This window comes from Parus major, chromosome 1A (genome assembly GCF_001522545.3).
Source record: "Parus major isolate Abel chromosome 1A, Parus_major1.1, whole genome shotgun sequence".
NCBI lineage: Eukaryota > Metazoa > Chordata > Aves > Passeriformes > Paridae > Parus > Parus major.
Genome location: NC_031773.1, coordinates 47525446 through 47538713, shown reverse-complemented (window position 1 = coordinate 47538713; position 13268 = coordinate 47525446). Strand labels below are relative to the sequence as shown.

General features: G+C 39.6%; 1 protein-coding gene and 2 long non-coding RNA genes across 6 annotated transcripts in view; 2 read left to right on the top strand and 1 right to left on the bottom strand.

The window, feature by feature from the left end:
• The window catches only part of LOC107204431, a 1563-nt gene extending 588 nt beyond the window's left edge, over nucleotides 1–975 (top strand). For both annotated transcript variants that reach the window (XR_001521586.2, XR_001521585.3), the window contains exon 2: nucleotides 575–975. This is a non-coding gene — a long non-coding RNA (uncharacterized LOC107204431). The remainder of the gene's footprint in view (nucleotides 1–574) is intronic.
• A 36-nt stretch (nucleotides 976–1011) lies between these two features.
• LOC107204432 lies at nucleotides 1012–1258 on the bottom strand. The gene is made up of 2 exons (XR_001521587.3): nucleotides 1210–1258; nucleotides 1012–1115 (listed from the first exon to the last, which is right to left on the bottom strand). It is a non-coding gene; the product is annotated as an uncharacterized LOC107204432 (long non-coding RNA).
• The window catches only part of EP300 (E1A binding protein p300), a 60342-nt gene continuing 48203 nt past the window's right edge, over nucleotides 1130–13268 (top strand). For all 3 annotated transcript variants that reach the window (XM_015627522.2, XM_015627519.2, XM_015627521.2), the window contains exon 1: nucleotides 1130–1510. In XM_015627522.2, the coding sequence (XP_015483008.1) occupies nucleotides 1417–1510 (94 nt within the window). In that variant the 5' untranslated portion in view covers nucleotides 1130–1416. The remainder of the gene's footprint in view (nucleotides 1511–13268) is intronic.

Genomic DNA, 13268 nt, shown 5'->3' with positions numbered 1-13268 from the left:
CCGTGATTTTTCTCCTGTTTTATTATTTTAATTTTACCTCTCACGCCTCTTCTCGGAGGGGTCGCTGCGCGGCCTCCCCTCCCACCCCGACTACAAACCTCTTCGCTCCCTTCCCCACCCTCGCAGAGGCGAACGGGGAGTCCCCACCGCGCCCGAGGGTCTCCTCCCTCGCTCATCGCGCCCCGCATCGCCCGTGGGTCCGGGGGAGCTGAGACAGGCAGCCCCCTCCCTGCCACCGTCCTCGGCCGCCCGGGAAGGGGGAAGGTAGGCAGAGAGGGCGGGAGGGGCCGGCTTCTTCCTCCTCCTCCTCCTCCTCCTCCTGCCGCTGCTGTGGGATCGGCCCCTCTGCCTGCGCCGGAGAGGGGGGGCAGCCTGCTACTGCGAACGAGAGAAAGAGGAAGGGGAAAGAAGAGGAAAAAGGGGGGGCAGAAAGGGTGTTGAAACCCGCCCCCCACCTTCCCATCCCGCGATCGGTGCTGCCTCCATCAGGACAACAACCCCTCCTCCTTCCCTGCACAACAAGATGTGAAGCGGAGACTCCTGGGACTTATCCTCACCCTCCTCATCCTTACAGCTCCCCTTTCTGCAGCCATTAGCGACGGGCGAGGAAGAAGCGAGTGGAGCTGGGGACCCCGCGCACGCTGTGCCACTCCCCCCGCCGCCTCCCCCCCAGCCCTGTCGCTGGCGGTGGGTATTTTTTCGCAGGGTGGTGTTGGAGGGGGAAGGAGCCGCTGCTAGAGGACGGTGATCTTTTTTTCTTTTTTCCTCCTCCTCTCCCCTCCTTCGCCCGCCTCCTTGTGGCGATGAGGAGGAGGAGGACGGCGCCGAGGAGGAAGAGGCTGATGGCGGCGGTGAGGAGGCAGCAGGAGGAGGAGACCCCACGAAGGATGAAGATGATGATGGTGGCGGCGGCGAGGAAGCACCAGCACAACAGCCGGGATTAATTTTACTAAAAAAAAAAAAAAAAAAAAATTCCCCAGCCTCCTTTTTTTTTAATTTTTTTTTTTTAATTTTTTTTTTTTTTTTTTGGCGGGGGCTTTACCTGCTCTTCCTATCTTCGTTCAGCCCTTTCGCCTGGGGGAAGAGGCCTCACCCCCTCCCGCTCCAGCTCCCACCTCTCCCNGCGGGGGCTTTACCTGCTCTTCCTATCTTCGTTCAGCCCTTTCGCCTGGGGGAAGAGGCCTCACCCCCTCCCGCTCCAGCTCCCACCTCTCCCGGCTTCTCCGCTGCCGCCCTCCCAGAGCCCGAGAAGCAGAAAAAGGGGAACTTGGCCCCCCTTCTCTGCCAGATCCTCCTCGCTAGCTCTCGGCGTTATTGTTGTTCTTCAGCTGACTCGGGGCCGCAGAAGAACGCGAAGGTTTTGGGGTTCACCCCCCACCTTCTCTCTGCTCTGAGTGATTGTCTAAAAAATTAAAAATGGCCGAGAATGTGGTGGAGCCGGGCCCGCCTTCAGCCAAGCGGCCTAAACTCTCCTCACCGGCGCTCTCCGTGTCCGCCAGCGACGGCACAGGTCAGTCTCGGGGCCCCAGACCCTCCCCACTTCTCGTTGCCGCAATTACTGCCCCTTTCTCCCCGATTTTGCCTAAATCTCTTCCTCCCTTTTGCTGCTCTTAGCTCGAGCCTGCCTTTCTCCTTCGCGTCTGTTTCGCCTGTTCTCGCTCCGTTTGAAGCTATTTGCGTTAATGGCACAGGGAGGGTGTTCGGATGTTTTTGCCCTTCTGGTTTTTTGGAAGTGATTGAAAGCAAAGCTGTTCAGTTTATTGTGCTTTTGATCAGCTGCAGATAGAACTTAACAGTTCGTCATTTTCGTGTCTTTCACAATAGTAGCGATTACCGAGCTCCTTGCTAACCATAATGCCAGTTGCAGCAAACGAAGTGCTGCTAAAGACGATGCTTTTGTATATTTTATTGTTAAATCACGTGTGTACACACAAATGTCTTGGTTTTGTATTTTATTTTGCATATATGGGGTTCTTTTACAGTTTGTTTAGAAACGAGTGATTTATTTCTCTGCTATTTTTCTTTTTCCCTTCTTATGTGCAGTCTGCTTATATGATTTACTTTTTACAATCTTCTTCCTTACAGAAGTGTATCAAAATACTGCTTTTCTGATTCAAATAGCCCATCGGCTTTAGGAAAAACAGCTAAAACCAAAATCCAGATGCCATGCTTGTAGCATAAGGTTTATTGAGACTCTTATCTTCTTAGAGATGAAATTTTATTTCACCTTATTTGCATTAAGAATCAATATGGAGTGTAGTTAATCTTGCATCTCCTGTTTCTTTGCTGCTAGACCAAAATGTCTGAAATTCTCCTGTAGTCTTAAGAGCTGTGAAGAGAAAAGGGACGTCTCTGCAGTCCTGCAAAGGTCTTTGGTGATGCTGCGAAGGCAAGCTAGAGCATGGAAATTTTAGGTGTCCCAATCCCTAGCAAATATGAACTGGTTGTTCTGGGAGGGGGGAGAAAGTAACAAAGGGCTGTTCAGCTTTTTAATGCTTCTTGCGAAGTAGGTGAGTATTTGGTGTCATTCTGCTATGAGAATACTCTGTTACCTGTCCCACAGGAGTTTCTTTGAACTCACATTAGATCCTGTTAGCCTATGGGATATGGAGGAGGCCTCCTTCTGCCAGTCTGGCGAGTGGTGGCATTTCTGAAGGCACCAGTGCTCTTGTTCAATGCAGTTAACAACTGGCAAGAAAAGAGAAGAGTAGTTTTGTTGGTGGTGGTGTTGGGTTTTTTTGGTTGGTTTGGTTTGTTCTCTCTGAAAAACTCTCTTTGACAGTTAACACCAGGTTTTAATAGCAGGTCTTTGAGGAGTGGATGTGATTCTGCTTGGGATCATCTCCAAAATTTTGATTTTGCCTTTTCTGTTCTTGGTGAATGACATATTAGTTTTGAAAAATTTGTGTGTGACCTTTAGTGCATATTAAATACAGCCAATACTGTGTTGTAATTGGAGGACATGACTATTCCTTATATCAACAGGTCTCTAGTAAGAGTAGAAGAGGGTTGGAGAAACTACTCTTAACTAGAACTAGTTGTTGTCTGTTTTTGTGCTACATTTGGAAAACAGTGGTTAATTCAATAGTAATCACTTTTTATTTGTCTTGATAGTGGTTATTTTTGCTCTATTTAGAGAGGTGAAATAATATTTTGTGAGAAGTTCTGATGCTTCAAAAATATGAAAGTTAAAGGCACGTTTTGATTCATATGTCATATGTTTGCATACATCTAAGTTTGGACATTTGTGATCAAATAAGGGTTGGATGTGAATGTATTTCAGTTTATCAGGTGTAGTCTTTCACAGAATACTTAGTCTTTAGTTGTTAACTTACTGGGCAGGTTTATATAGTTAATAAATGAACTTTTTATAGTTTTAGTGAAACACTAGGGACTGGAGAGTTTCAGTAAGTTTCAGACAGTTTCAATTTTTCCCAAAGTGATTTGGACTGTCATCATCTGATAGCAGAGGTTTATAGTCTTGCAAGCACTTCATATGTGCTACATAAGACCTATTAAAGAGTTCTTAATTTTCTGGCTATTTTTTTTTTTATTGCCAACTAATTATATGAATATGGGACAGCTTTACTTTCAGTGTTTTTTAACATGACATATAATACCTATTTCTGTAAAAATCCAACCCATGAAGCAATGAATGTATTTTGAGGGTTATATTTTTTCATTTGCTGCTTGCAACTGCAGTTTGTTTTGTCATACTTCTGTTGTGGGAAACGGCTTTAAGTTTACAATTTTTTAACCTATCTGCTAAATCTGCTTTGAAATAGTGCAAGCAGCTGTCATTAAGTAAATTCCACTTATAGAATCTTTTATTGTCCTCACTCCTTGGATAATTATAGGAAATAAGTAACATGGTGCTTATGTACTTACTCAAGCACTCTTTTTAAAACTGTTAGATTCTCAGCACCATTAGAGGGAAGGAGAAAGAAATTTGCACTGTTCATGAAACTTTTTGCAGCACCTGTGTTTAGTGCTGTTTTTGCTGTTAACTTTTTGATTAGTTTCTTAATCTCAAACGTTTTAGTTTGTTAGATATGTAAAGATGATGATTGACTCCTGTTAAGTTATTCCCAAACTTGCAGATGTAAAGTATATTTGTATTGAAGACTAAGAGGAGTCTCTAACTCATGTTTTCACTGTAGACTTGGATGATACTCATATTCTGGGCCTGGAATACACTAACATTGGTGGCTTTCTTCTAAAAAGTAAGGAGAGATTGTCCTAATATACTTGATTTATTGGCAGCAGCCAAATATAGCTGCATTTCCCACTTCTGTTGCAGTGCTGCATCTTCTGACTTAAAAGTTGTAGATGGTTGATGTGTTGTGCTCAGAATTTCCTTTGCCATGGAACATACTGTGTTAGTGTGCTTTTAAGTTGCTTTTTTAATGCCAGTTCATACTTTAGTAGGGCAAACTGGAATGTTTGTAGCACATCTTATAATAAATATTTTGAAGTAGTTGAGAAAGTCTTGGTACTTCCAATGTAGTATATTAGAATTTTTGAATGGTCTCATTTTTTCTTTAATGTTGTGTAGCTCTGGAATAATTTCAGAGGCAGGACTGTGTGGGATTCCCTTGAACTACACAGGTTTTTCTACAACTTTTTTTTTCCCTCCTTTCTGGTTTAAGTGTTAAATTTGTTGCGAAGAAGAACGGTAATGATCAATGTATCTTGTCCAGGTCTTAAGTTTTCTGAGGACCATTACAACTCTGGAGTGGGATCGTCTATTGGTAACAACAGTGACTTTGTCACACTTCTGTACCAGCAGGGTTACATTGGGTTACATTGATAGAAGATGAAACTGGCTACATTGCCAATGTAGCTCCTTTGCTTACCTTTCCGAACTGGTAGCAACATTTTTTATTTGTTTCACCTATTCTAACAAGACTTTCTTAAATATTATGTTAGCAAATTGGTGCATTTTAGTCCCCCTACTACAGCAGAATACCATGAGTGCATCCTGAGGAATTACCTCTTGGAATGAGTCAAAGTTGTTTATAAAGATAGATTCTTAATTGGATGCTTTAAATCACTTGTTTTGGGATTTTTTTGGCGGGGGGAATATGTCTTTTTATTCGTGAATCCCTTAACTTTTCCTGCATTAATGCAGCTGTGCTGAAATTGTTATGTACAGATTTCTATGTGGTATATTCAGGGCAGGAGAGTTTAATTGTATTTTACACCCCCCTCCCCATGTACTTCTCTTGCATAAAAATAACCTGTTTTGTGTTAACTGGGAAAGTGATTTGGGCTCTGGGTTCAGGACTGCTGTGTTTCTGCACAGAATAAAAATGGAGTACACCCCCTGCTGCAATGTGTTTGTATAGTATCATGTCTTTAGGCTGCTAGATCTGAAAATAAGATTTTAAGGGCTTAGTGTTTCGGGCTTGCTGGGACACTGGAAGTCAGTTGTTCACAATTAGTTGGCATTTGTGGCATGTGCCTCAATATCCTTCAGTTTACTATACCCAAAAGTCACGTTTCTCTGCGCAGTAGCACATCTTCAATCTCCCTTGAAATATCCATCTTTTGTAAAGCCTGGATGTTCCTTTTTGTCAGGAGCTGTTTCTAACCTTTGAAATTTTACTCTCCCTCACATCAAAGGTCTAAGACGTGTAATGTAACTTCTCTTCTGGACTATTGCAGTTTTGACTGATTCTCATCTTCCATTTGTTCCGAATGGATCAGGATGTTTATTTTCTCAAAATGAGTTGTATTAATCTTGCCTCACTGCCCTTTTCAAGTCTCTTTTCTGAGAGCTGTGTGGTTTTTGCTGGTGTTTGTATGTACTACATTTAAAATTAACAACTTTTCATCAATCTGTTTCCTAGCTAACGTTAAAGATTGACTAGCTACATTTAACTTACAGACATCACTTTAATGTTTTCATCCCTTCTTGTTAAAAGCCATATTTCTTGCTGGTTTTGCCTTAAAATGTCATATGATGGATAGCATATACTACAAGTCAAGTATTGTCGTGGTGGATGCTTGTGTGACAAAAATGAATGTCTTTGCTGTGTAGCTAAACAGGCTCTCAAAGTAACTGTTTTAGGAATAAACATAAATTAAGAAAATATAAGTCTGTGAGACTTGTTTAAAAAGTAAACCAGCCATTCATATAGTGCTTAGTGATTTTTTTTTTAAAGAAAATCTTGCAGACTTCTGAGCCTTGTAAATTTCCAAAATGCTGTATCTATTCTTTCATGTCTTTCACCATGTAGACTCTGGCATAGGTAGGTACTTTTTCTGAGCAGTGTTAGAAGGGTACCTAATTAAAAAAAATAAATGCTCACTCCAACACAAGGACCATACGTACCACAGTGTAAAACTGAGTGTTGAGCACTTAGCAATAAAAGGCCTTTGAGACTGGAAAACCAGTTTACAATTGCAATTTAAAACTAGATTTGCAAGTTTAATATTGCAGGGGAAAACTTCTGTTTGGGAAAACACTTGGGAATTTAAATCCTAGTTAAAAAAAAATTCTTCTAATTTTTACATCTTGTTCCTCACAGTCCTAGATCAGGGCTTGCCTTGAGTTCAGTTTATTGGTCACCTTTTGCAGAAAACCAAATTTTATCTGGGAAGAGTCTATCAGACTCTAGGTTTTAGTATATGTTTTTTGGGAATGTGGGTCTAATAAGATACTGGGGCCAAATGCTGAACTTCTACTGTAGGAATTTTGTTTTTTTGTATCTTTATAACCACTTGGAGAAAACCACTTTGTTATTAAGTTTGAATTTTGTATGATTTAGTGTGTATTTCCTGCATCTTCTACTTGGTCATCCTCCAGGGTGTCACCTCAGTGACTTTCTTAGCTGCTTAGCAGAAGCAGCCTTTCAGTGCTTGTTCCAACTGTTTAATGATACTATTTCAGCCTTTCTCATCTCTTGAATTTGTGCACCTTCTGAGAAGGTTTGCCCAAAAATAACTTAGATTTATAATTTGACAAATTGGAGTCATTTTGCTGCGTAGATTTCACTGACAACTAAACAATGCACACCTGTCTCCAAGGATTTTGTTTTTCTGTCTTCACTTAAACTGTAGCAGCAGGCTGAAGTAAAATACATCTGTCTCTGCATATGGTGGTGTGCCTGATAAAAAACTTCTGTGGCTGCCTTGAATTTGTAGAACTTAAACTAGGGCAGAGATCCTCCCCCTGAACAGTATCAGACAACCTATCATTCTCTTCCTAAACAGCAACAAGTTTTCTTTAAATGCACTAGCATATGAATGTATTTAAAGTTCTCTTAAAAACTCGATGTACAATATTCTCCTTCAAGCACCTATTTCTTTCAAATCTTTTTGAAGAAAATTAGAAGAAGGAGTGTTGAATTTTGGGGGTCTCAAACCACAGTAACTTGTTGCTCCTGTAAACATACCTGACATCAAGCATGTGAAGTTGGAGACCAGTCTAAGATATTCATTAAAAAGTGCAAGTTAGATACAGAATCTTGAAAAACAGGTTATTTTCTATTAGTGGTCGTTGTGAGATGGGGCAGATAAAGATTTAGCTCTTTCCCATTTGATGGTGTGAAACACCTCTGTACTGCCTCTTTCTCTGCTTGCAGAATCAAGATTTGGTGTTTCTTTTTTTTGTAGGACTTCCAAATACCACTGAATAGACAAATTATCTTGTTTTAAGAGAGATTGTAACATACTCCTACTGTTTTAATGAATGAAAAAATAGTTATTTTCAGGGTTTTTTCCTTTTTGGAATCCTAATAAAAAGTAAAATTCCAGCAAAATGCTGATATATGGCTTGCTCAGTACAAATTTTGCTGAAGCTAAGCTCCCTTTTACATGTTGCTGAATGTAATTTCAGTAAATCTGGACTATTACTGGTTTAAGATAATGAAGTCTGATCTGCTGACTTATGTTATTTTGTTTACTTGTATGTTTTTTTGTATATAAATTCAGCATTGCTTTTTGCTTTTACTCTGGAGTAATGGGGAATGAACTCAGAAAAGTGACTTGACTTTCTGGTAATTGTATATGCAGATTGCATCATTTCCAAGTCGTTGTTAACTTGACAATGAAATGAACTTTACTATTTTCTTGAAACATTTGTAATCACTTCTAAAGTGGATTCAGTGTGTTCTGTGTACCATGAGGGTGTTCCCATCCTGTCTGCATGTACCCAGTTTTTGTTCACCAGCTTCTCTAACTTTCTAGACCTGTGTGAATACACAGATGCCACTGGGAATAAGAATACTAATTTAGAGACTTTTGACTAAAGTTGAAGGTAGCCCAATGAAATTTATGAAAATAGCAACATGTTCATAAGGAAGTTATGATGGTTTGACTTGAGCATTTTGGAATTGAAATGTAAAAACTTCATATGTGGGTTATCAGTGTTGGCAAGACAAGTACCTTTGTATAACAGCATGAATGAACAGGTACATAAATAGAAATGTCTCTGCAATTCCTCCTTAAGTAATATTAAATCTTTAAACATACCCTATTCCTGAATTTTGACCCCAGTCTTTTCCATATGATTACACCACTTCTCTTTCCCTTGAACAATTACAATTATATATTCCAGACTCATAACCATTGTCTTTTCACTGTGTTTTTCTATGGTTAACTCCTGCTATCATCTGTATCTCTAAATACTGTTTTTTTTAAGAACTTTGAATATAAGACTGAAAATTTTGTTATAAATACTATTTTATTCTGAAGCTGCAAAAAACATGATCAATCAGAGTCTATTAAATAGTCATTTCAGTTGATATTAGTTTGGGAAAAGTATGACTTAAACTTGCAGGTTATTGAGACTTCACGAAATTGAGACTATTGTCCTTAAGCAAAAGTTGATGTGTTTGACACCAGTGTTTGAATAGAGATTAGGATAGCTTAAAAAATTGAGAGAGTGAAGTCTTTATTTTAGGACTTCAGTAGATGTTGAATGATATACTGTTGCTGCTTTAGAATGATTTTTGTTGTTGCTGTTCACATTTGTACTTACATTTATGCCTGGTTGTTACAACTAATATTGGAATCATGTACATTCTAGATGGTGAATTGGACTTTGATCAACAGATGTTTAATCATTTTTAGAAATATTTGTGCCAGAAATTGCTACCATAATGTGGCAGCATATTTTGAGCCTTTGTGTTTGTTGTCTTCCAGGTGTTTCAAATAAGGTTTTTTTAATATGTTTTCTGTTTGTATGATTTACAGTCTCTTACCTCAAAACACAATGTTTCTTGATGTGGTGAAGAAATTCAGGGTTTTTTTCTGGATTGGCAGAGGAGGAAGATGGCAGTGCTTTCCCAGTTTCTTACAGAACAGAATTAATATTGAAGTCTAATGCTGAAGACTGTTACTCAAATAGCATAATACAGAACACGAATTCTCAGTTGCTGTTGAGCAAGAGATCACCTCCCATTAGGGTTTTACAGGGAGTGCTCTCTGAAGATTTTGGAAGCAGTAGCTGCAATGATGACTCTTAATATGTTAGGCTGATGTGGTTGTTTTGCCCCTTCATTTTGAATCAGTTCAGTAGATGAATTTAAATTAATTCTACATTTTAAGTTAGAACATTTTGACAGAACTTGTGTTATCATTGGGTAATTGTGGCTTCATAGAGGATCTACATGAAAAGTCCCCTCTTTTAATGGATTTGATGGTCTGATCTCCAAAGTGCAATATAGCAAAGTTCCTACCAGGTTGGTGTGTGCTTCTTTCTTGAGCATGTGGATTTTTGTTTCCTTTTTTTTCTTCCCTGATAAAACTGCCTGGACTTGTCTAGCTTAATTTTCTGTCATTGTAGAGGCCTTGGGAATTGATGACTTTATTAGCATTTTGTTGCAAGTCTGTGCTTCACCTTTGCTTCTGAATTTTCATGGATAGTTGAGGATTATCCTATTGTGTCTCCTTATCTTCTGTCTTTTTTTGGTTTTATGTTTTGAATTTTGGGGGGTTTTTTTGTGGGTTTTTTTGTGGGTATTTTTGGTGTTTGGGTTTTTTTTTGGTTTTTTTTTGTTTGTTTGTTTTTTTGAAGACATTTCAGACAGTGTGCTTTAGGGCCTGTAATGCTGGTGCTTGACTGCAAACCTGAATGGCTGATTTCTCTGGAATACTGGTGAGATCTTCTGGGCACCTTCTCTGTTACTTGTAGGCCCTGTTCAGTTATAGGTAGCTCTTGTATCCCCATGCAGGGAAGATACTGACCTCAGCACCTTATTGTCATTCTTTGTCTGAAAGCATGGCAAAGGTGTTGTGTTTTCCATGTGGTCCAACATCATCTGCAGTTCCTGTCAACCCTGTAACATGCATGCTTTGTATTCAGTGTCCTGTCTGCTTGTTTCATAGTGAACCCAATGACTGTGATATAAGCTGATCCATGGTTCTTGGGCTTCAGAAACATTTGTGTAAAAGGGTGTGTTCAGCAGCTTTCTAAGTTGGTGTGTCTCTGTTTGGAATATACTACATGGGAAACAGGAACATGAGCTGTTGAATTTCTTACCTCTTTGCTGGTCTGGCAGAGGTAGGCTCAGGAGTCGGTAGCTGTCTGACCTATCTGTTGTGCAGGGTTCTTGAGGTATGGCTGATCACACGTGATGCTTTTCCTTCAGCTTGTACCAGCTCTTCTCAAGACTGAATGCTGTAATGGCTTGAGTCTGAGGGTTCATACCTGTGAGAATAAAGTGTTGCTATTTTGTAGCATGTAGGGAAGTTCCTAGAAAACTAGTATTGTTCACTGCAGCCTATTTGCTAGGACCAGATAGTTTGCATACAGACAGAAATTTCTGTTTTATTCTGGAAGGTGAGTAAAGGTCTGTTCTCTTAATCCAGAAATGAGAAAATGATGGAATCCTGACTGTAGGCTATAAAGCATGTAAAAGAAACTCATATGTGCCACCTGAACACGTGTTGATTTCCTTGCTAAGTAGTTAGTATTGATATATTTTCCCTGCTTTGTAAGCACTGTCATAAATTGCTACATTGCCTGCTTTGAGAGCTGTTGCATCACTGGTGCTACCAGGTGCTCTTGCAGTAAAACTGACTTGAAATAAATACTTTGTAGCTAATTTGAAAATTGATCACTTGATAAGACTCTGAAGTCTTATTGACTTAAGGATTTTGATTGCACACTCTGCATATGTATTAGTTTAAAGTCCATTTTGGTGCCAGATGGCTTTTCAACCCAGGCTGGAAGTTTCCTTGCATTTTGCAGATTTGACATTGTCAAAGGTAGACTTTTAGAAGTAGAATCCAGAATCAAGAAGACAGTCCATAGTGTGCAGTGCAAGTTAGTACACTGATTTTTGAAGTTGCCTTCTCGCAGTTTAGGGCACTTTTAATCCAGTCTAGCTGAACTGCCTCTGATAAAGATGCACCTGTTTCTACTGTCTTTTCTGATTTTCTCACTAAAGATCTAATGTAGCCAGGGCAAGTTAGATCAGACTTTCATGACTTTTTTTTTTTTTTCCCCCCTAAAGACTTGCTAAGTGTTCAGTAGTGGTACAGTTCCTAATGCATGTTGAGACGATCACAGGTTAAGACTTTTGGATCTACCACTTAGATGTTGTTTGGAGGAGGTTTTGTTTTCTTTGCCTCTTGGGTGGTAGCACCAATCTATTCTATATGTTTGTGTTACCTGGAGAAAGAAATACACTAACAATACCGTAAACAGTATAATGGGGAATAGCTCTGTGCTGCTCTACTGAGATCAGGATTAGCTTTACCACTACCACTTCCTTCCAGTGTATTACTGGATGGTTTTGGGCTTTAGGCCAGATACTGTCTATTCTGTTACATCCCAATTTTCTTTGTGTCAGGGTCTCTAAAGATGATAAATCAGGTGGACAAACCTTTGCAGGACTAATCTTCCTCCTCTGCCTGCCCACAAGCTTGATTTTGTTAGCGAGAAATCTTTGTGCATATCCTTAATGAAACAGATTGCAAGAGTAGCAGTGAGCTCAGTGTACTGGAAAGTCAACTGGTTCTCTGAATTCTTCTCACCATTGTCTTAAACTATGCCTTTGGCTCTTGTGTGAGTATATATGATCTTGTTTTCGCATGGTTTGTGAGCTGCCTGGCCCAGCCTTGACTGTTTATAGCTTGGTGATAGGTAGAACTCTCTAGAGTGGCCTTTAGGTCACCAGTTCTATGTAGAAGACTGAAATGGATTGCAATTGTTAGAAATACACAAGGTCCTATTCATCTTTATGATCACTGAGATTTTGTTTCAGTCCTGTATCAGAAAATTTCTGCCTCCCAGCAGTTGACTGAAAATGTTATTTTCATAGCTGATCAGACAATTGGAAGTTTTTTTTCTATATCTACTGACTAAAGAAGACTTTGAAGATTTATTTTTGGAAAAGGCTTCTAAAAAGAGCAAACTCACACCAGAATATTACAATCTTGGTAGTTACTACTTACTGTTCTTAATAGTTGACAGTATTCTTTTGCAATTAATTGTCTGTAGTATATTCTCCAGGATTAAAAAATCCTAGCAAGTTAGTTTTATGTGGAAAGTTTTATTGGAATGTCCTAGTTGTTTTGATGTAAAGAACTAGTCCAATTAGGATTATTTCACAGCCATTCAGGTTGGGGGTGGGTTTTGTTAATGTAGTTGGTGCTACATTGTGTTTTAAGGCATTAATTAAAAGAATTAATGCCACTTACAGTTTTTATGACATTTTTCTTCCTGTTCACTGATGTCACAAAATGACCAGGACAAGGAGCTCAGATAGCTTGTACCTGGATGCTCCAGTTAGTAATGTGCAAGTAAGCCTTAAAGCTGGAATTATCTCCTCGTTTATGAAGAGGGAGAATTTCAAGAGTGAGGTCTTCAGAGAAGCAGATTAATATTTTCTTGTGAGTCAAGATGATCAAAACTTTGTCTCTCAAAACAAGAATTGCACTGCCTCTTTTTGGTATTACATCTGAAATCATCTGTATGGGTCTTCCTGAGAAAATACTGTGTGGTAGTTTGATAAACAAATTAGTTTTTCATATTTAAACATTTACCAGTCATTTTACAGTTGGTTTTGTGAAGGGCTTTGTATGCAATGGTCTGAACTCAAGAAAGGTGAAGCGAGGACTTTTGGTTTGGGATTTGCCCTGTGCTGGAAGTTGTGTTTGTTCAAGAGCAGAAATTCTTTGCTCAGCTACAGTCAAAAACTTGGACTGTGTGGGTGCTGATGGGGAGGTGTCTGGGCTGCCATGATGGTTCTGTTGTAGGTACAGGCTTTGTGCTGGGTCACGTTTTTTTCCAGTCACTTAACTTTCATTTTCAG